The sequence below is a fragment of the Indicator indicator genome, chromosome 6, assembly GCF_027791375.1.
Source record: "Indicator indicator isolate 239-I01 chromosome 6, UM_Iind_1.1, whole genome shotgun sequence".
NCBI classification, from domain to species: Eukaryota; Metazoa; Chordata; class Aves; order Piciformes; family Indicatoridae; genus Indicator; species Indicator indicator.
In genome coordinates this window covers 12,195,981-12,219,040 of record NC_072015.1, presented here as the reverse complement: position 1 = coordinate 12,219,040, position 23,060 = coordinate 12,195,981, and the positions used below count along the sequence as shown (strand labels likewise).

At 38.0% G+C, this 23,060-nt stretch overlaps 1 protein-coding gene across 1 annotated transcript in view; it reads right to left on the bottom strand.

Annotated features, from left to right (window-relative positions):
- CDKAL1 (CDK5 regulatory subunit associated protein 1 like 1) overlaps positions 1–23,060 on the bottom strand; it is a 415,443-nt gene that overhangs the window by 161,762 nt on the left and 230,621 nt on the right. The window contains exon 8 of the mRNA XM_054381757.1: positions 8,677–8,843. Coding sequence (XP_054237732.1) covers positions 8,677–8,843 — 167 coding nt within the window. The remainder of the gene's footprint in view (positions 1–8,676; positions 8,844–23,060) is intronic.

Sequence of the window (23,060 nt, the reverse complement as noted above, 5' to 3'; positions counted from 1 at the left end):
TAAGTAGATGATGTTGCAAAGCACAGTCAATGTGACAGCTCATCTGTCAAATCAAACAAAAGGGTTTGCATCTAAACTAAATAGAGGCTTTCAGAACAGCATGTAAATTAGTTGGTATAACTTTACTTATTATAGCTATCCAGGAAAGAGAGATCTTATTTATTTTTCAGTCAAGGCAGAAACATTAAAAGATGGCACAGTTTGTTATGCAAGCTATATATTTGGCAACAGCTTCTACCCCAATGCCTTGAAGTGCATGGTAACTGCTGAAATTGCTGCTTCATTTAGCAAAAATGCAGTTTCCCACATATGCACTACTTGTTCTTTCAACAAACTTCTCAATTAATGGTGATTTTTCTTTTCTGCTAGTAATCCACCAACAAAGTAAGCCACAGCTCCCAAGGTTTGCCAGGGATGAGACAGAATTATAAGTAATTGACAGACAACCTGACACTCAATGCAAGACTGAAGATGGATGTGTCTGCATTTAAATACTCTTATCCTTTTGATATCTAACGAGCAACAGGAACATTCATACAAGCAAATCCTAATTAAGGTACAGTTAACAGGCACAGATTTAACCAGTCAAGTAATGTGCTACTTAATGTTAACCCCTTTTCGCAACACCTCTTTTTATGCACAGATCATAAAATACAGCAGAGTACTAAATGCATGCCTAAAATATTCTGTCTTGATGGAGAACTGAATCTTGCATAAATAAAAGGATTTTTTTTCCTTCATGTTTCTCAAAGTATATTTTCTACTGTTACCAAGAATGGGAGTGTCATTCTCAGCACCGCAAATACTCCCTTCTGTACTACCTGGAAGGAAATCTTCATTGTTAATCAAAGTTCCTAACACAGTAACATTGTTAAGGTTTCCGAGAATAGCCAGGGTTCACAAATACAACATAAAACCTTCAAGAAGAGTAAGGTGGGTTCTTATTTTGACATTGTTAAGCCAAAGCATGTTCCACCAGCTGGCAGCAAACATGTCACCACGGGCATTAGACCTCACTCTGGGGTGAGTTCACCACTGAAGAAGTTCCCATGACACCATGTATTAAGGATTAATTTCAAGGAAACGCGCTGAATTTGGAAACCCCAAAGACAAAGAACACTTTAAGAGGAAGAGCAGAAGAGACAGATTATTTCAGTAATAATGAAAATTAAAAGCTGGAATACACAAGAGCAGGAAAGATGTACACAAGGCCTTGATAGGACAAATAAGCATTTAACACAATACCAATGGAAACAGTAACCATCCCTTCCCACCCCATTTTTTCCCCCTTTTTTTAGACTTATTGCCACCTCCCCTTAGTATCTGAGATTTCTTTCAGTTTTACTGCTAGGAAGACAAGCACAGTTTGCATAGAGACAAGCATGTAATTACAGCAAGGGTAAGTTGCACGGTCCACTGACAACAAAACACTACAAAACTCATGGTAATAAGAGGTCAGGAGCTTAACTATTCATTTATTCAGTTGTATGCCATAGTTTTCATTTTTTCTGGTCAAATCAACAGATTTTAATTGGTGCTTTCAAATGCAACGGTCTATGAAAACGACAAAAATAATACTGGAAATAAAGCAAATACATGCCCCTAAAGGCCTTTTAATTCCTGAAATCATGCTGCCCTTTTATTTGCCACTGAAGAATGTGTGCATATTACTCCCTTTCTAAATGCCTTTCAAATCAGCTCGCACTCCAGCTTATTCAAAACTTGAGCTTCAAAACAGCTATTCAAAACACAATGCTTGAAAACGCTCAGTGCACTCAGAGGGAAAAGAGAACAATATGGAAAAAAGAAAAGTGAATTAGTTATTTTACTGTAATGTATATATATGTGCTGTGTCAGGGCACGTTTGAGGGAGCCATCTGTAGGGTATCGGCTTCAATGAGGTTAAGGAACATAAACACCGAGCTGACACGAGAAACCAAAGCAAAAGAGCAAAGAATTGCTACTGCGACTCACAGTACCGTACTCTTGGCACTCCCTATGCATTTAAAGACATTGCTGCCATGCAGACTCCATCTCAGTGGCTGGTGCATTACTCAAATGTCCTGAATTAATAACAGAGATAAAGCCCACAGATGGCATATGGTATGGTTTGAGACAGACTCATTTTGACAGGTGACAAAGATGACTACTCATCTAGTCATGTGAAATTAAGCACTTACGGGAATGGCAGGTGTGAACTGCCTCCTTTATACAGATTTGGAAGCGTCCCATCACTCACACAAAGTGCTGTACTAAAATCCCAGACAACTCTGGAAGGACAGCTACTGTTAAATCTGCAAGGGATGTAAACTAAGGCTGAGATATGAGCCCCTGCCCTTTTACAGTCTGGATGATCTGCATTCCCTTCTGATTTGGACAAAGCCCCAGATACTGAACAAGAAATGAAGTTTAAAAAAGAAAAATTAAAAAGTGAAATGCATTAAAGGCAAAAATTAGTCTCCAACATTAAGCTTCTAACATTAGCTTGTCTCAACCTACTATACCGCTGGCCTCATTTTTGACTTTTTGCACTAACTCCTGTTCACCATTTATCTACTATAACATTTTAATAGACTCTTACCAACCATCCCTTCCTATCAGTCACTGCAAGAGGATGCAAGACACATAACCCTAGCAAATAACTGCGTAATACGATTGCAGGATAAATGCCTGGAGGTTACTTCTAAAGCAGGATGTATACCTTATGTCACTTTTGGTACATATTGATACTAGAAGATGATAACATCTTTGCCATCTGGCAGTCTGTGTGATTCCAATGGTAGCTCTGTGCAAATACAGATGGGTAAGAGCACACAAGGTAACTGTACACATGTGCATTCATTGCAGGCTTTGCTAAGACCATAAAATGGATCCTAATATTGACCTTTTCCTTCACCTTTAACATTTTATAAAATAATTAAAAAAAAACAAACATTGAGTTAAAGCATTTTTCCCTCACCAAAGTTCATGTCCATTTACTAAAATTTTGTGCCATGAAGAAAAAAATCCCAACTTTTCCTCAATGCCATGTGACATCAGCAGATTAAGAGAGGATTGATGCTGGACAAAGATGTGTGTCTCAAAATCTTAGTTTGAAACTAAACTTCAAACAAGCAGGCTACAGGCTTGATGATGTACACATGCAAGCAGACTGAGACAGCACTTTGGAGCACATTGTACTATATCCATTGGCTGATCAGGTCTTCTCTGACAGGAAAACTGAGGAAGTCCTCTTCAACTAACCTGCGAAATCCCAGCTTCTTTCTCAGTCTTAGTACTGCGATTAAGAGAAACCATGTTGGGGTCTCAGTTATTTTAAGGACACCAAACAGCCCTGTTGTAGTTTTAGAGAGTGGACAGAAGCTCTTTTACCGATCCCCAAAGGAGTAAAAGAAAAGTGCTCCACACAGGATTGGAAAGAATGAAAATTTAAATGGAAGTACTATTCACAACTATATACAACAATACCAAAACATACAAAATGCACAAATCCAGATTCAGCCTTGGCCCAGTTCTCCATCCTGGGCTTACCAAACCATCACCAGGCCAGAATCTTACCAAAACCTTCCCCCCATCAGGCCTCAACCCCAGGTGTCAATGCCGCCACAGTCTCGCCTCCATACCTCCCTACCCAGGCCCGAATGACGCAGTAAAAATTAGCTCTGCCAAGGCCCAGCCAAGCCACCAACCTCCCCCACAAGAGATAAGGTCTGTCTGGTAGCAGAAGAGAGGGGAAAAGGGGAAGATTAGCCAGTGCTGTCCGTTTACAAGGGGTGATGCAGGAAATACGGGATGAAATAACAAAAGTTACACTTTTTGTTGTCTGCTTTCCTGCATCTGTCTGGTACTTGGAAGACTTTCAACTCCACGTTTAAGACATCCTATCTCTTAAACCCATAACAAGCTCTCTCTATAACATCAACAAACCTCACACAGAAGTCATGCTAGCACTGGCTATGTTCACATTAATAAGCTGGTTTCGAAAGCAGCAGGTAAAATTGTGAAGTGCAATTTCCCCCACTTCCTTACCAGTCTTGAGTTTGGTTCAGCCTGCAGGGCGACTTTGGAATGGGCAGATCAAATTCATTTCCAAGGAAATCAGATCAGTGGCCATTCTCTAGGTTCACGAGAGCTCTAAGCCCTTGGTGAAACAGAGGGACTCAAACCAACAAACTGCCTTCAAAACAGCTTTAGGACCTCGGCTACAGGGGAAATTTGGTTAAGGGGAGTAGATTTATTTCAAAGTAAAGTCTCTCAAGAGGCAGATATTCAAGGGCAGGCTCAACAAGACTCTGTGCAACCTGACCTAGTGGGGGATGTCCCTGCTCACTGCAGATGACCTTTGGAGGTGCCTTCTAACCCAAACCACTCTATGATTGTATGAAATGCATATAATGCAGATAGAGCAGTTTCGCTACCAAATTCTGCAATTTCCTGATCTACTCGTATTGCTCCATAGTACTTGCTAATGCAACTGCAGACATCCTGTGCAGCTGAAGAAAAGAGCAGATAAAAATACTAGTTCATGCAACACACACCTGTAAGTTTGGCACTTCTACCACCATATTTACAAAACAAAAACCTAAAAGTACTACCTTGTCAGACTGTACATCAAAAGCATAATGACAATTTTCATGAGATTAACTGGCTCCTCTCAAACGGGAAACACCTTTAAGGACAGACTAGCACTTGCCTGACATTTATCTGAAGGCACTGAGCATGGTCAGATTTTAAATCACACGAAAACTGAGTCCCTCCCTGTATTAAACCTAAGTTTGAATGACCACTGGCCCAGGCCCTCAAATACACCAAATCTTCCAGCACAAGAGCCTCAATGGCAGTTACAAGCCGCCACAGATGTCCTTTGTCCCCTCTTCTGGTTTAGTCACTTTGACACCAAGGATTTTTCTCTTCTTCCTCCTCTTGTTCTGGCCTCCAGAGGATACTAAGACTGATTCTCAGACATCCCTGAGTGGAGTGGCATTTTCTGTTCCTTCATTTTTCATTTCCAGGGAATTGTGAGCATGCACACTACATTAACACTCCAAGGGCCAAAGCCAGGCACAGACCCAGAGGCACAAGGAAACGCTGCCAACAGCTTCAGCTGATCTCTGGTCACAACCTCATCTATTGCACACTTTCTAAGCAGCCAGCATCTCAGAGTGTGTTTACGAAATAATTTTTCTGAGTGAAAAATAAGAACCTGTAATCACATTTTGGCACTTGCAAATCCATTTCAATCTATCAGCAATTTATCAATCAGCTTATAAAAAAGTGGCCTAAGTGTCATTTAATGAAGAAGAAAGCTATTCCACTTATATACTGATAATACAGGTGGCATAAAAAGTCATTATTTTAGTTATTGGATACAATCTGTTTCCTGAGAACCATAAGGATCACAATTAATATGCAACTGAAGTACCTCATGTCTAGATGCTCTTTAAAGATCAACCAAGAAACAAAACCAAAATAAGCTGGATGTTTTTTGAACTGAGGCATGGGGCAAGGTCAGCAAAACTCAACTCTGAGGATACTTCTCTGCTGTGGATGACACCACACTGATGGAATAGTTCCTGGAGCTTAGGCTTCAATTGTACATGAAGTGATATATTTAAAATCGTTTAGTCCTTTGCTCAGTCATATTATCCATGGGTGCAACTTTATCCCCATTCATTGAGGACTTCAGCGTTGTCTTTGGCTCTATCACAACTGTGCCATCTAGAACGCATGGTATTAATCTGCAGACGCCTGTTCTTTTTATTTCCAGTCTCCTGCTATTCTGACAACTGAAAGGTAAAGAAATTCCAAAGAGTAAAAGAAACCTGTGAATTCCAAGCACACAGCTGAGCCAGTGATCTGGTGCTTTGAAAGATCAGAAATTAAAACACATACCTATTTGAATGAAACAGGCATTTGTGAAATGTCATTTTTAAATTGTATTTAAGTACAAAAGCAGTTCTAACGAGAAAGGAGTGCATGCAATGTTACAAATCAGTATTTTAAAAATGTACATAATGTCTTTGGGAACTAGCATCTGTAAAACATATAATTTACACGAATGTTATCGGAGAAAAAAAAATGTATTTATATACACTCTGTCATTAGCTTTAGAGGTTACAACAATAAGAGAAATATAAATTGGCCAAATGTTTTACCTGCAGGTAAATTGCAATAAATATGGCAAAAACTGTGAATGAATCGAAATCATTGTCTTTAGGTTGAGTCTCTCAGAAAGGTCAGTCCAGATCTTGAAATTAATTTATGCTTTTGCATGCCTGCTGTTGCTCTATGCCACTTATCAGATGTATCCATCACTAAAGCAAAATAAACCCTTGTCTAGCAGTTGTATATATACAGTTGCATGCAAATGCTGAACATTTCTGACCTTTAAAAGACATACGCAACTGGAACAAGTTTTTCCTTTTCATTGGATATAAAAAGTGAATGCAATGAATACTTTCTTCCTATGTAAAGTTTTTTTTTTTTTTTTTTGCAGAAAGCCAAACATCCAATTTAGCAACATGAAATATAGGAAAAGAATTTAATGCAGCCACTTTATAAACAATTAATGAAAGATGTTTGCAACTGAGAACACAGCTTCATAGCTTTCTCAAGAGATAACTACATCTGGATTTTATCCTAATCAACTAACATGAAGGTTAATCAGCCTCTCATGTAATTTATTTTGTTTTTAAAACAATTCATAGTTTTACCCTTTCCTCAACTGGAAACTTAAAAGCAGATTCCCCATAAGAAGTTTATTTTGTTTGGTGAAAATATATACAGGAGACTGGCAACATTCCCTCCTGATCTTTCAGATACAGGTCCGGTAAGTTTGGAAGAGAGGCTGAAGCACAAATCCAGAAGGCAAAAATTTTTTTTACAAATTTAGTTTGACAAATCATCAATTTCACCAAATTACAAACTCAGAAATTCTTGGTCATGTACGTAACACAAAAATGTGATTAAATAATCCTTACAAAATATCATAGTCACTGGAAATTGTGTGAAGCAGTGCAAAGAACAAGCAACAGCAGATGTTGCTATTGTACAAAAAGGGCAATGTACACACAATGCATGTGCTGCACAGCAACATTCAAGACACCCATTTTTAATAGGCTTTCATGAATTCCTCTTGCTCTGCCATCACATTTAAAGATCCATTTTAAAGAGATCAGAGGACTTTTCCTGAATATGAGTCAGGTCAAACAGAGTCCTTCCTACAGCACTTTCTAGTACATTTAGAAACAGGAAGATCAGAGATGATACATCAAACCCATTCACAGATATGTGACATGCTCACACTTATCACTGACTGAAGGAAAACAATAAACTTCCTGCTTTGCTCAGATTATAGCAAATTAAGACTACCACAGTGCCCCTTAGCTAGGAAGAACAGGGTTTTTTTTTCAGCAATTGATTTTTTAATTCATTTTTTAAAACAAAGCCGCTGAGAGTACTCTTAGGATGAGCAGCCATGACAAAAGCAGCACTATGCCAAAACACTTTTAATAATGACTTAAAACTGAAAGCAGACACATTAACTGTGAAAATTGCTAAAAGCCTATTTTGCTTTTGCATAACTGAAAAATGTTAAAATGAAAAACCCAAACTTGCGATACAAGTTCGAGATAGGTCACAAAGCTCTAAAAACACAACCAAACCAATTGCTGAAGATTTTTATTCAGTGTGTTGTTAATATTCTATCTTAGTGAATAAATTAATAGCCCAGGCAAAATTCTTGCAGTTTTCTGCAGAATTTATTCTTTAGATGACGAGCAAAAAAATGTTTATTCTTATCAAGATGAGATTCCTCTAACTTATATACTTCAAAAGTGGAAATGTAGTTAAGACACTCTCATGAGGAAATACTGTCCTTCACATCTGAAGAGAACCTAAGTGCAACTATTCACTCTCTATTATCTTTGGGAAAGCAGCATGGATACCAGCTGTCTCTCTGGATATTGCCAATGCACATGGTTACAAAATTTACCTTAGGCTTCCCTAATTTTTCTTTCTCTTTAAAGTTAGGGTCTTTCTGTAAACAGTTCCTAAGAATTTCAATAAATTCATTTGCTGACAGAACCCAACCAAACCAACTTATCTTTGAGACACAACTTTCACTTCCTGCTCTGTACACATCCAATACTCCACCAGATTCTCCTTGTACGTTCTGTTGCTTCTAATTTCACTGAACTACTTAGTTATAATTTTTAAAACACAGATAAACACTGGGAATTTCCATTTCTTATCACACTCAGAACAGCATTTGACATAGGACAACACATGGTTGAGTGAGACCAGCATATAGTGTTTCTGGAAATATTCCTCTGAGGTGCAGCAGTCCCATAGTCCATCGCCTGCTAATGGCATTTCCTTTAATTCCTGAAAACACTAAACATGCACACAAATGCAGCATCGCTAATAACAACGCTCCACAGGTCAGATATTTCAGTAATATCATAATTCCAAAATGAATTGAATAAATTACCTTGATAGCTTGCCCATGTCAGGTAAATGACTTAACACTATTAGTTCAATTCTATAAATTTACTTGAAATATGCTGGATTTTTAAGCTTCCACTTAAAATGAAACACACTACACACAAGGTTCCATGCTGACTCACTCAATGAACATCTATGTCGGCTTATAAATGATTCTCTTTTATTCCTTACCTCCAGATGCTCTAAAATATAGGGAGGGTTTGTCATGCCAAGCCTCATCATAGCTCCCTCAGGAATAACTTCAACCAGCTTCCACAGAAGCGTAGGGAGGTCTGTGCCAATGTCTTTGCCATAAGCCCCTGTGTCTTCACTGGTCAGCCATATCTCACAAACACCCTCTGTGAATAAAAGAAAGAGATAATGAACAAATCTGTTTTAGAACTGTTTATTTTATCATACAGCTGCTCACTCTTTTTAATGCAGTATTTCACAAGGCTATTATGCAGCCAGACTGGGTATTCAATTGCAAGGGGGAGGGAAGGAGAAGGAAGGCTTATCCCATGGGTAGCAGTGGGTTATTAGGTTCATTTTATGAGCACAAGAGTGCTACAACAATGATGTAAATTATCATTGCTGTGGAGTGATTAACATTCACAGCCAATGACTAATTCTGTGCTGCCTCTACAGCAAGTCAGTCAAGTTTAGCACTTTGTTCTGGTTTTTGAGTATAACTCATTAAACGCTGTGAGTGACGTTACCCTAGCAAAAACTTTGCATCAAGGGTTGTTACCAGTAGTTAACTTATTAACTGGTAAGCTTCCAATCAGCAAAAAAGGATCTAAAGCATAGTGATTAACATTCTTCCTGGAATAACTATTAAAAACTTGCATTCTTTAAATTATATAATTAGCAATGCAGCATTAAGGTTGCATTGAAAAGATTAGTGACCACTGCATGACTGAGTAATAGTGGTGGAAAACCTGTTTCCTGGCAGTTAATACTTTATTTTCCATCAATCAAGGCCTTAGGAAGCAGTATATTTGATTTATATTGTAAAGAGGTGTGACCTTAAACACTGATATTTGGTAATAATATCCTGCTGCTCAAAGAGGGGGAAGATTGCACCACCCTCTAAAAAAAGTTGGAACTGTGAAGTTGTACACAGTCACCTGTCAGTCTGCCCAGCTTCCATCAATTTGGCAATGCAATTCATACCCCTTCCTCACCACCCCAAAGCAAGAAATAAGCCATTCAAAAGAGGGTGGGCTGGGAGGAAGATTCCCCATGAGCTAAGATACCATTAACTTAGTGAAGAGTTAAATTTCTAATATAAATGATGAACCAGTAAAGAAAATATTCAAACACCAGAAGGTGCATAATTCATCAAAGCTCTCTTAAGACCAGCAGATAATATATCACAAAATGTACATGTCTGTATTTAAAAATGTATACTTAAGATGAGGAAATCAAACACGTACACAGACAAATCACTTTAAAAGTAGTACATTTAAAAAAGCAGAAGTTTTACAAAAATATAAATTCAAGACTCTTAACATCATACTGCAACAATAAGGGCAGACAGGAGCCTGGGTTGAGTATCAGAGTTAATTCTGCTGTTCAGAAAAGTTTTCAAGGTCATTTATTATTTAGAACTAAGCATGCTTAAAGGTAAACCAAGAAACTGAGCACTTAAGTTTTTCTTCAGGAATAAGATAATGAGAGAGATGTATAATGCTGTTCTTGTAAGAAGTCTGGTGGAAAGCATTCTTCGGTTATCCAGCTTGCACTCAACACAAGTTCCCCCATGCCCAATCAGGTATGCAGAATCTGCTAGCAGTACACATCACACCTTAGATTCCACTGCAGCTGCTAATGGTTTTTGGAATTCATCTCACCACAGGCAACAGCACACCATGTAACACGCTGTAGGGTTTGCTGCCTACCCTACCGTTTTCCTTACACAGGGAAAATAGAAGTAAATCATCTATGTTACATTTTAAAAACAAGAGAAACAAAAACGATGTAAATGATGGCTAATCTCCTGTTGTTGATTTTATATCAGTCTCCACTAGTCATTAGAAAACTGCAAAAGAGAGTAATTTACTTGCTGAGTTTCTACTGAAACAGAGTAATTCTCATTTTTAAGCTTTCAATCTAAACAGTTATGTAAGTTTGGGTTTTGGTAGAGGGCTTTATTCTTGAAAATGGCTAATGGAATAATGCCTCACAGTTACCAGATGAACACTGAGGAAAAAAAAAAGAAAAAAAAAATCACTGGCTAGGAATGGAAATAACATTCCAGTGGAAAACAGCGAGCTTTGAAAGCTGCATAGGTGGGGACCATTAGCCCCCTGGTGGGTTGCAACTTCCAATTCAATCACAAGAAGAGGAAGCAGCTGTAACAGTAAATCAGCAACAACAGGAATAACTGTCTCATCTGCTCTCCGATCAGGGTGTTGAGCAACAAGCAACGGGAATAATTCATGCTGAGAGAGCCAAGGATGTAGCCTTACTATGGAGGAGGGTGGACACCTGTATTTTAGGAGAAAGTTCACATCCCAGTTTCAGGATGAAAAAAATGAATAGTGAAATACTGAAAGCTGTTTTGAGTGTTCAGTATTCGCAAGCAGAGTAAATCAACTTTGTACACAAATGTGTGACAGAGGTTTGGTGACAACTATTGTTAGGCTGTTTATACTAGTAATTAGCATCCTGAGTTTAGGAGGCTAAACTTATACCCTCTCAAAGAGTATTATTAGAATGAACCAACACTTCCTAGCCCCTTCCTCCCCAAATTCCAGCCCAGTGTTGGAACCTATTTGTCATGGGTTTAAGCCTGGATGTCTTAACCATAGAGTTGAAAAGTCCTCCAAGGGGCTAGATAGGCACAGGAAATGGTAATCTTTTGTTATTTTATCCCATTAGCCTGTATCTGCTACATAAACAGGTTGCAGAGTCAATTTGTCCCTTTTCTTCCTCTCTCTCCCTTCCCAGTGCAGATCTCTGGCGATGTGGGGGAGGTTTGCAGCCTGGCCAAGCTAGTTTTGTAGCGGAGCCATTAGGCTTAGCTTGCAGGGATAGGGAGGAATGGTGGGAGGCCTGGGGGGTGCACTGAAGCCTGGTTTGTTGGAAGGCTTTTGGCTTAATGAAGTTGTTGTAATTTGGGTGTTTTGCATTTGTGTAAAGAGTGCAAATATTTATAAATACTATTTCATTTAAATTTCCATTTCTGTGAGGAGCGTTTTTATTTCACTCCTCTGAGGATGGGTAAAATACCTTCCTGTCCACTCTAAAACTAAGACACTATTGAAATCCACTGTCTAATCACAGATAGCCATTTCCCCCAGCCCCCCCTTTTTTTTCTCCAGTCAACTCACTCGATCATTCACCATTCTTTTACTGGGTGATTTCAGTGCTAATAAAAGCATGCTGATTTTGTAAACAATAAAATTGATCCAACCTGCAGAGTTCAGATATGCAAACTCAGAGCATTTTTTACAGTATTAAGGCCAATTATCATTATATTTGAGTAATTACAAGTGCACTTTTGGTCACAGCTCATAGTTTTTTCCTCTCTCTGCCATCACTACCTAGCACAAAAGCGTAACCTCAACAGCTTTGCTCTGCTGTAATTGGAAATGACTAAGAATGAAAATGCTGGGGAAAAAAAAATAGGTTCCAAGTAAACAATGGACATTCTGAACCTATTGCTTCTCCAGAGTCTCAGTATAAAGAATACTCATTGCAGAGTATCTGGGATGGGTTTTAACTTCCTTTTTCTGGAGTAGTCTAAACAATCTTTGCCGTAAATGACAAGAAATCCTACAGTTGTCACTTACACAAGACATGCATCTCTGTTTTAGAGACCACTTGAAATAATTCACTTATTTAATAAAAAAAATTCTAGCTTTTTTTTTTTGCTTCATCTTCATTCCATTATTGTAAACACTGTTTGCAGCAGTAGCAACCATCTTTTAAGTTAAAGGGAAATCCACTCTATCTGAAGAATGAATTTACTTCAATCTACAAAAGCATCTGAAAACGTTAAGATATCAGACACTAATCCCACTGAAATTCTCCTATTTGTTAACTTGCTGTACCAGTGTACAAATGAAATTAAATCACAAAATCCCCCCCTTCTTCTTTTCTACTTCCCTTTTTCTTGTTTTTCTCTTTCCTGTAAGATTTTTTTTAATGTGAACAGGAGTGGCTTCTCCAGCAGCACAATTCTTTGCTCAGGCTGCTTGGGTAGGAGCCATCCCAATTCTAACCTTCTCAGTAGCCCATATATGCTTATCAATAACCAATCAATAATCACCTGATCTCCTTGTTGTTCCTCCTCCAAATCATAGGCACAGATGAAGAGAAAAACTTGAAAAACCTGAATTAATTTTAAATGTGCTCATTGTTCACAATGAGCTTATCCTACTTAAATTTTTCTTCTCACTTATTTGAGTTTCTCCTTACTTATTCAGCATGGATTTTACAGGCACTAATCATTTATACAGTTGACATAGTTAACGTGCTGCACTACTTTGCTGAATCAGTGCCTTAAATGAAACTGTGAAGATACTGTGTACACACCCTATCACTGTAAGAACCTGAACATAATGCAAGTTAAAAGAGAAACTGAAATTTGAAGGAATCAAATTTCTCCTCTACTTCTGAAGTACTCTGCAAGCATTGACCCACCATGTCAGAGTCCAGGCCTCCTCTTAGATAGTTCAACCACATGGATCACCACTGAAAGGTCCCACTGCAGGGACTCTCTGAAAGAGTATACCAGATGGAGAGCAATTCACTGGTGCTAACGGAGGTTTCCAGTTTATGAGGAAATTCCTGTTTGATCTGTATATACACTGGGCTTGTAGGGGAAAGAGAGCACTCTGTACAAATTCACCCTACCTAGACTCAAAAATTAACTGACAGCAGTTGCAGTCAGAAACTGCAGCATAACTGGCAAGCAGATGATGAGGAAAAAGACAGGTTTAGTCACGGAGCTGGGGAAAGAGGCAAGTTCTCAGGCTGTCATCTAAAGGATCAACATTTTTTCTGTATATTGAAAAGTGTGGGTCAGCTTATGATCCAGCAGTGTGTCATGTAGATGAATGCAGAACTGCAGCTCTGCTCACATCATATTACATACAAACTAGTCCCATCACAGTTTCATTTTTACTGAGGGACAAAGCTTTAAGCAGATGTCTCAGTCTGATGTAGCAGAGAATCATTATTATCCCCAAACATACAACCTCTTTTCAAAATATCTGTTTGCTCACTCTTCTGTCCAGTTCTAAGGAAATAAAAGATGATTGTCCACTCCTGTTTTCTTAATGCCTGCCATGCATAGCAGAACAAGATCTGAATGGCATTATGAATGTTGGCTTCCCTACTGGAATGCAATGCTTGAAGCAATTACTAGTTCCCCAAACCTCCTGTTAGAAGAGAGCCTAGCAAATGGAAGACTGGCTTTACCCACTCTTTACAACCCAGGAGATTGGTTGAATGGCCAAGAAAGTCCATACAGCATCAGTGTTTGCATTTTCACTATAATCATAATCAATAGTTTTTAAATATATCTTTAACAGTGTAAATGGCTTTGTACCTTTGATTAAGATTACATAAAGACCAGCTACACACAGTGATGTATTTTAAAAGCCTCAACAAATTCCTTTTTACGTGGTCATCAGGAAAGTCAAAAGGTAAAGACAATTCTGTACACACAGTGAAAATATGTTTTCATGGGACCACAGAATAGCTTAGTTTGCAAGGGACCTCTGGAGGTCACCTAATCCAATCTCCTGCTCAAATCAGGTCCAATTAGACAAGATTGCTCAGGCCCTTGTGCAGTTCTGTTTTGAGTGTTTCCAAGGACAGAAATACCACAGCCAATTTGGGTAATCTGTTCCAATATTTAACCACCCTCAGGGAAAATATTTTTCCTTGCACCTAATTGCCATTTCATGTGTTCCAACTTCTCCTGTTATTGCTCATCTTACTTCTTCAAGACCTGTCTGACTATAAGACAGTCTGGTTCTGAATTCTCTATATCCACCAATTAGGCAGTCATAGGCAGTCTTTTCTCCAAAAGCTCAATATATTTCTTTTAAGTCATGTGCTCCAGTCTCCTAATCATTTCAGTGCCCTCTGCAGAGTTGCTCCAGTATGTCACTAAGCCTTGTCCTGGCATACCCAAACCTGGACAGAACACTTGCTCTGTGAGGTCTCCTAACTGCCAGATACAAGACACTCCTCATTCCCCTGGGCCTGCAGCTGCACTCTTGCTAATAACATCTAGGAGACAGCTGATAATTGCAAAGGGATTTCATTGCTGACTCACGGTCATCAGCTTACCCAGAGGAACTCTGAAGTCCACAAAGCTGCTCTCCAGCCTGTCAGCTCTCCACATTCATATCACAGCACGTTGTCATTTTGTCCTAGATTCAGGACATTTTACTTGCCTTTGTTGAACGTAATGAAGTTACTGTCAGTCCATTTGTCCAGATGGATGAGGTCTCTTGCAATAACAGCCCTACCCTCCAGTCAGTCAGCTATTTGGTATCACCTCCCAAATTGCTCAAAATGTACTCAGTCACACTGTCCACATTGTTAATAAAGACACAAAATACTGGTCCTGGTATCAATCCCTGCAAAATACCATTGGTAACTGCCAGCTAGACTTTGTACCATGGATCACCACTCTGTGAGCCTGGTAGTTCAGACAATTCTTTCAGCCACCTTACCACCCCTTTAGCCACTCCATATCTCATCAGTCTAAGAATATTATAGGAGATGATGCTGAAGACCTAGCTACATTTGGGTGTGGGGGACACAAAAAAAAAAAAACCCATCACAACATTCAAAAGTCACTCAGGTGAGTCAGAGGATGTGCTATTGGTAAAGCTATGCTAAGCTGTTCCCAAACACCTTCTTGTCTTTCAAATGCCTGAAAGCAACTTCCAGGAAGGTTAGCCCCACAGAGAGTGAGGTTCAACTGCCCTGTAGCTCCCTAGATCCCCTTCTTCCTCCCTGCTCTTCCTGAAGGGCAAGATGCCATTTTCCCTTTTCCCAGTCATCAAGAATCTCCTGTGATTACCATGCCCTTTGAATGATGAGAGCAAACAGCCTCACCATGACATCGGCTGGCACTCTCAGCACACTTGGATGCCTCTCACTGCAGGACTATTGCTGTCACTTCTGGATGCCCATCTGCAGTTTTGAAAACTACAGCTATGTTTTGCAAGCACTTAGTTCAGGACAAATCTTTAAAGCAGCTGTGGTTTCTACTACCCACACAGTGGCACATACATTAAAGTGCTCAGGAAATGAATGATCATACTAACTGGTCTCTCTGAGAACAAATGTGTTTGGGATCTGATTTGAAGCGACATGCAGACCAAGTTACACTGACTCAGACTGTTCCAACTTATGTAGGGTGATTCAACAGTATTACTTTGGAAGATTCTGTTTGGCATTGTTTTTTACTTCACTTAACAAAACTAGTTTTTTCTTTCTTCATGCCAAGATACTTAATTTAGGAAAATGTCTGCACACACATATGATTAAAGTTCTCAAGTATTTATATACATGCTATACATAGGCATATATGCATGGTATAAAATTCCCAAATTATATGAAGCCAGTAACAGGAACTTGATTTAAATGATCACTTAGCACAAAAAAGGTCCTGATCCCACAAACTAATGGAAAAAAAACTATTGTGCTATATTTGCAAACCCCAAACCAGAAAAAGTAATTGTGCTTTGGACCCCAGTAAATCCTTTGGCAACTGCTTTTTCAAAAGTATGTATCTAACCAGAATTCAAGATCTTTAAGTTCTCTTTCCAAAAGTTAAAACATCCTCTCTCACTTGCTTAGTAAGTTGTAATCAGAGCTTAAATGAAGGCTGAAACAAAAGACCTCAAGAAATATTTTACGAAGTTCAGTGCAAAAGAGTGCAAGGGACAGCTTGATTCTATTTCAATGAAAATACGTAAATATATTTTTTAAAAAAATTATGGTTTACACATTTTTTTCCCCTCAAAGTGCATTTATACTTGAGTTATGTAGCTTACAAAGTCAAATCAGAGCTGGACCACGGCGGGGAAAAACCAACAAACTAGCATTAGGACTGATCAATAAGAACTTTTCTTAATTGATTTTAAATTACAATAACAACGCATTCTGGCTTTGCACAAAATTAAACCCCAAAAACTTTCTCTCCCCCCCAGCAACAAAACACACATTTCACACTAAATGTTAGGGTTACTTTACTTTGGAGATTCACCAAAACAACCGCACACTGAAATGGAGAGTTCTGGCCCACTGACCTATCTACTCCTTAATGATATCAAGGTAATAAGGTATCAAGGACACTCTACCAGCTGCTTTATACTTAGATGCAAAATCTAACAGAAGAATCTCACAGCCATAGGGCTAACAGTGGCTTTCCATTTTATCTTCTGTGGTTTTGAAAGTGGAAGCTACAAATGGATTTATTCAAGATTTTTCTTTTCAAAAGTCATGCACTGGAAGATGAAACTGTTTAGAACATGGGTCCACTGAATTTGCTTATGTATCAAACTCACTGCAATTCAAAACCAGAACAGCTCCTTTTACAGCAAATGCTTCACCATCAAGGCATTTACAATGGAAGTTGACTACCAGTGACTTCTGCAGAGGTTAGCAGTTTTATCAGTTTATATCAAAACTGATTCTTTTGCTCATTTCTCAAAATACATTGGTAAGTAATGCAAAGTATTTTGAGGTGAGGAGTATTTTGAACTAAATATTAAGAAAGCTGGTGACAGCAGTAAATGTTTAGTGAAAATTATTGCTTCTTTCTGTGGTATTGAAAAAAAAAAAAAAAAGAGTTCCCAAAAAAAAGCATGCTGCAGATAGGGCAAACTGATCATTAAACCCCAAAAGACAGCATAAGAGGTTTCTCTCTCCCACAAAGCAAACCCTTGTCTTTGCTTATAAAAGAGGTCATTCTACCCCTATAGGGACCTCTGCTCCTAATAGCTCACTGCTAGAGCATAAACTGGCAGCCCTGTCTTGCTCGTTTTCAAGCTATAGTGCATTAGCAAAGGGGAGAGGAAGGGGGGAAAGGCAAGGGAACAGTATAATAGGTCACTTGCTGCTGCAAACAGCGTGAGAGCTGAAGTTATTATGAGTCCCAGTTTTATTCTGTTAGAATGAGAGACTCAAAAGTGCACCAAGACAGGCCGCAGAAGTTTGCTCAGTGCCAACACTGCAGCATTATGCATCTCGCTTTCAAGGAGGATTAATGATACCATACATCATGATGATAAATTGGGGTTTGTAGCCAGCTTGAAAAGACAGGGGAGGAAAGGATTTTGAAAAAACTGGAGGGGAAATAAAATATAGTTGAGTTTTATGAGTTGGTCCTATTTCTCAGGTTGAGGGACGAGAAAGTTCTTTAAGAGGGAATGTGCAAAATTTCTCTGCTCAACTGCCTATGATTCTCCTACTTCCATGAATGTGTGTTACCAACACAATGGTCTTTTGAAGTTCAGCTCTTGTACAAACAAACAAACAAATAAATAAATAAAATTCCACTTAATCATTACACTTGCCAGCTGAAAAAATATAAAATGGAACTTTGGCATTTCACATACAGGCATCCTATAAGAATTAGGTTGCTTTTCAGAGGGGGAGGACATGTAGTGCCCAAATTAACAGAATAAAAGTCTTATGTGCATTAATGATCAGGGACGGAATTTGCTGATGTTAACTAGATCTTTGCTGAACTAAGAACGTTATTGAAGAAGCAAGCTTAATGGTACATGCACTAAGAAAATAAAGCATAAAAGACTGGGTGACTATAGGGAATGGATTTGCAAAAAGAGACTTAAACCTACACTAAAACTATTTCAGAAAACACATGGAGACATGAATTTAGAGTTGCTGTTCTGCAGCCCTATATATAGCAGCTAACTACACAGGCCCCTGAAGTGTGGAATTATTCTACTCAGCCCTATGCCTCACAAACACACTTTGTGAACTATTGATATGTTCCTGTTCTTCTTGTCCTACAAGCAGAGAGAACTTGAGCCTCCTTTGGAAGGGTCAGTCTAGCACCCTGCAGAATTACTTTACCTACTGAAAAGAGAAAGAGCAAAACCTCCATAAACTTAAAAACTGAAGAACCAAAATGTATTATTTGTATGTCTATTGTCAAAACACAAATGAGAAATCTGCTTTGAACTCTGAATTCAGAATGAGGCATATGAGCAATCTTGTTTATGACTTATGAATTCATTGGGAAAAGAGGAGTAACGTGCCACTCATGATAGCATACGCTCGCTGTTCTAAAACCAAAACATAGGCTATCGGTCTGCTGTAGATGAAGCATCAGATGCAAAGGGTCACACGCTGCACAAATTCAAGGAAATGGTCATGAGCTGTAGGCATATTACAGGATGCAGTGCTAATTAATGGAGGCTTTTTTTACTAAGTATCCATCTCTGTAGTGCTAATGAGTTTGGATTAATTTAAACAACATGTTTTCATGGAAACTGATTAATTCTTAGGAAGTGACATGGCATACCAAGTTGCAATCATTAAAAATGTTTGTAGCCAAGCTAAATAATTCTCTCAATCTGAGTTCAGAAAGAGAATAATTTACAAATTCTGCAACAGGACCTTGCAAACAAATTCAAGGATGTCTTAGAGGTATTTGACATAGAAACTTATCCTCCAGAAAGCATTCTCCCGCCCAAATGCAAGCATTTTCGAGAGCTCAAAATTATACTCCTATTTTATTCAATGGATCTGACTTAAAAAAATAAAAAAATAACAACCACCACAAAACCAAACACAACACGAAGCAAACAAAAAACCAACCAACCAAAAACCAAAACACAAACCACACCAAACAAACAAAAGCACATGAACAGCAACAGTAGAAAGAAATTATAGGTATTTACAGATTAATATTTAAAAATTGCTTGAAAAATCTGTTGAAAATAATTTGGGTTACAGTAAAATCTTGAAATTTTGAAATGCAATCATTTGCAATTTTGAGTGAAAAGCTAACAAGAACAAATAATCTCTGTTTTGCTACATATCCTGGGATTAGGGGAGATGTCTTTCAGAATGTAAATTCTTTTGCTGTGATCAGAGAATATAAGAATTAAGGAAAAGGTACTCTTGTGACAAATATAAAGTGTCAAATACTTTGTTTCACAGTAAGTTATAAACCAAGATATAATAATGTAAACCTTAAATGTCCACACAGTAAGACAGATACTTCAATTAAAAAAAAAAAAAAAAAAAAAAAGGTTTAGTTTGGTTTGTTTTTCAGCCATTCTGCAATACATCACAGTCATTCTTATTTTATATGTAAGTACTGAACTCTAAGGAAAAGACTGACTTCAATCACAATTATGCTTTGTATACAGTGAGAAAATGGCTCAAGAATCTGGCAAACTGCTGTAACATGGAATAAAAGAAAGCAGGGAAAACAGTCAGTATGTGCAAAGCCAAAGTGGTCAGCTAAACACAGAATGCACTTGGTGGGCCTCAGTTCCATAAACCAGTGATGCAGAGGGGAAATGTGCAAATACAGCTTCTGAGGATGACAATAATCCTTATGTAAAGTCACCTCCTCACAACAGCATAGGTAACACCATTTGTTCATCAAGAATAATACGGCCTGTACCTGCAAGTATGTCAGCCTCTTGCTGCGCCTGCTCAAACAGGTCGGTAGCAAGTCCCTAAATAACCTCAAAACTAAGGTGGTGTCTCTTTTTTTTTTTAAAGAGAAAAACCAATAATCGGGAAAATATGTATTAAAATGCATAGATAGGCTACAGATAGAAATAGCATCAAAGAGATCCCTGTCAACACCACCATCTCCCCCTGCCCTCAGTTTAATGTCCGGTATTACTTAAAATACTTTGTCAAATGGATGATGCCCTGCAATTCTAAATGGACCAAGTGGACCAAAAAGGAGAGTGCCTGTATAGCAGTATAGCTTCCCAATTCTTAATCATAAAGTCATTTAGTGTATCTACTGAGTTCTCAGTGTGTACCCAGAGGCTCTTTGGTGCACAATCATCTTAATCTAAATTTATTTAAAGTATTCAGTGATACGCCACCAAAATATATCACAATCAGAATGCAATTAAAATCTGTTGGAGATGTCTGCAAGGAGGCCAGAATGAAAATATTCAAGAGTTCTGAAGGATATTAATGTGTTCTTCTCATATAGATTAATGCTCATTAAGGTTGCATTCTAAACAATAATTTATTTTTTGGTGAACTTATTATATATCAATATAAGAACATGAATGAAATCAAATTTAAAAGAGATGAGCTTCTGTTTTGGGAATCTTTATCAAAAGTGTAATTATAGAATCTTTTCAAGACTAGAATTCAAACAGGAGCCTAGTCACTCAGAAAAGCAGTTCATCATTCTACCTATAAAAAAACCCACACTGAGTAGGTGACACTGGAAAAAAAAACTTTCAAGAAAATCACTGAAATAATCTAGTAATATCCCTTGCTGTATATTCTGAATATACAGAATCTGTATATTCTGCTTAAGAAGCTGTATTAAAATTTAAAATATTAGTACAGCATATCAATGACTGATCCACTTAATAGTCACACTGCAATCAAATCATAGAAATCTGTGACTGATACGTGGTTTCAGAATTCCACAAACAAATCGTCTTTAGAGGAAGAAATATGATTCCTCTAGAAAGTTTAGGCTGCAATTTATCTTCTAGAGGAATCACAAATCAGATACAAATGCTATTCAAGTGTTCCTCAGTTTTCTGGAAGAAATATGACCCGATAGTTAAAGAAGTACTTTTTACATACGTTTGTGTTTGCTGAGAATGATAGATGGGGTATTTTGTAGAGCAGTGTTACGGGTTGAGTTGAAAAACCTGCTGTTATTCAAACCCATCCTGCCTCATGCCAGCTTTAAAATGAAAGTGCTGGCTGGAGCAAAGTATTATGGGGCTTAAAGTTAAGATTGTAACATGAGAGGCTTCTTGTTTCAGTTACTGCTTTTGGGGTTCCAGGTTTGGGTGTTGGCCTCTTTTTTGTGGGGATGGTAGCAGGATGGATGGGAGTTGCTTAGCTCTCTGTTTTCTGCTTTATGCTGCTGCTTTTCTGCATTTTGCTACGGGTTTTTTCTTTTTTTTTTTTTTTTCTGCAAACAGCCTAAAGTGTATCATGTTACCTCATTTATAGTAAACCATTTTTTTTTTTATCTCAACTTTTTATCTCAACCTGGAGTTGTTTGTTTGTTTATGTTACTCTTCCTTCCCTTCTGTGTTGTTGGGAAACAAGCAGGTTAAGATGTTACAAGCAGTGTTACAAAAATTGCCAGAGTGTGTATTGCTAAGCTGGATAAAGAAACAAAATCTATGTAATGAATGCACTACATAATAATGAAGTATCTAACCCAAAGTATGACATAAACAAAAATAAAGTATGCTACACAGTTGCAGAGGAAACCTGCTGCATATACATATGCCATTTTCACTTCTTTGTATGCAAGCAAGCTTTAGCAAAGCTAGAAACAGGAAAAAATTTAATGGAAGGTCTTTTCTTCCCCCATGTTAGAAATGGGGAAAGTGTCACTTCTTACATAGTATAATTTGCCTGCCAATAATTCCTTTTTAACAGCAGGAATTTCAGCCCTGAGTCATGTGCTGTAATTTTCAAATAGTCTAATAAATATTTATGGTGCCTCTTAAGTCACAGCATAACATCTTTTTCTCCCTACACAACAATAAAACCAATTTGGCTGCACCTTATGTTGAATATCTTTTCACCTTGTTTCTATGAAGGGAAATGAATGGTTAACAGAAATGAGAATAAAGTGGCTTTTTGTGCTAATCCTATTTTCAGAAAGATTCCTTTCTAGTATTTGCTTTCTCTTATCTCCACCCTTTAGTAAAATACAGAAAGCAATTACCTATTTCAATATTTTGCCTCAAACCAAAGTTAAAAAGATGCTGTAAATTTAAAATAAAGATCACAAAATGCAATGAAACTTGTAAGCATAAAACCAAAGAATGACATGCACGATGAAAACACTGCCCTGAAACCTACAGAGAACCTCTAGACATACGTGCAGTATCTTAGTTCAGATACTGTTTGAGGCTCAGCCAGGCGAAGAAGTCTTTTAAGAAAGAGGGTGGACATACGAATGCAAACAGAAATCAGGGAAACAAGTAAAATCAACTGTGTTAAATAATGCCACACAGCATTAACAACAGATTGGCACACAAAAATAAACGGAAACCTCTTAAAAGAAAGTTTTAAGAAGAAATCCATTCCTTTCCTCCAGTTGAACAAAATATCGAGTCATCTTGGGATTACAAAGAAACCTCTTATGTAGGTTTAGACTTACTACTCCAATAAAAGGATTAGTACCACTCTTATTTATGAAATATGCCTTTAAATCGATCACATTGGTCTGCAGGAATACAGAAGAATGGACAAGTTCAAGCTTCTATTTTTCACAACACCTATGTTCTACATTTACTACTAATTGAGTTACCAGATCCCAATATTGTTAACTGATTCCTCCTACGCAAGTCCCCAGTGTGGACTCAGATTCCTTACACTCT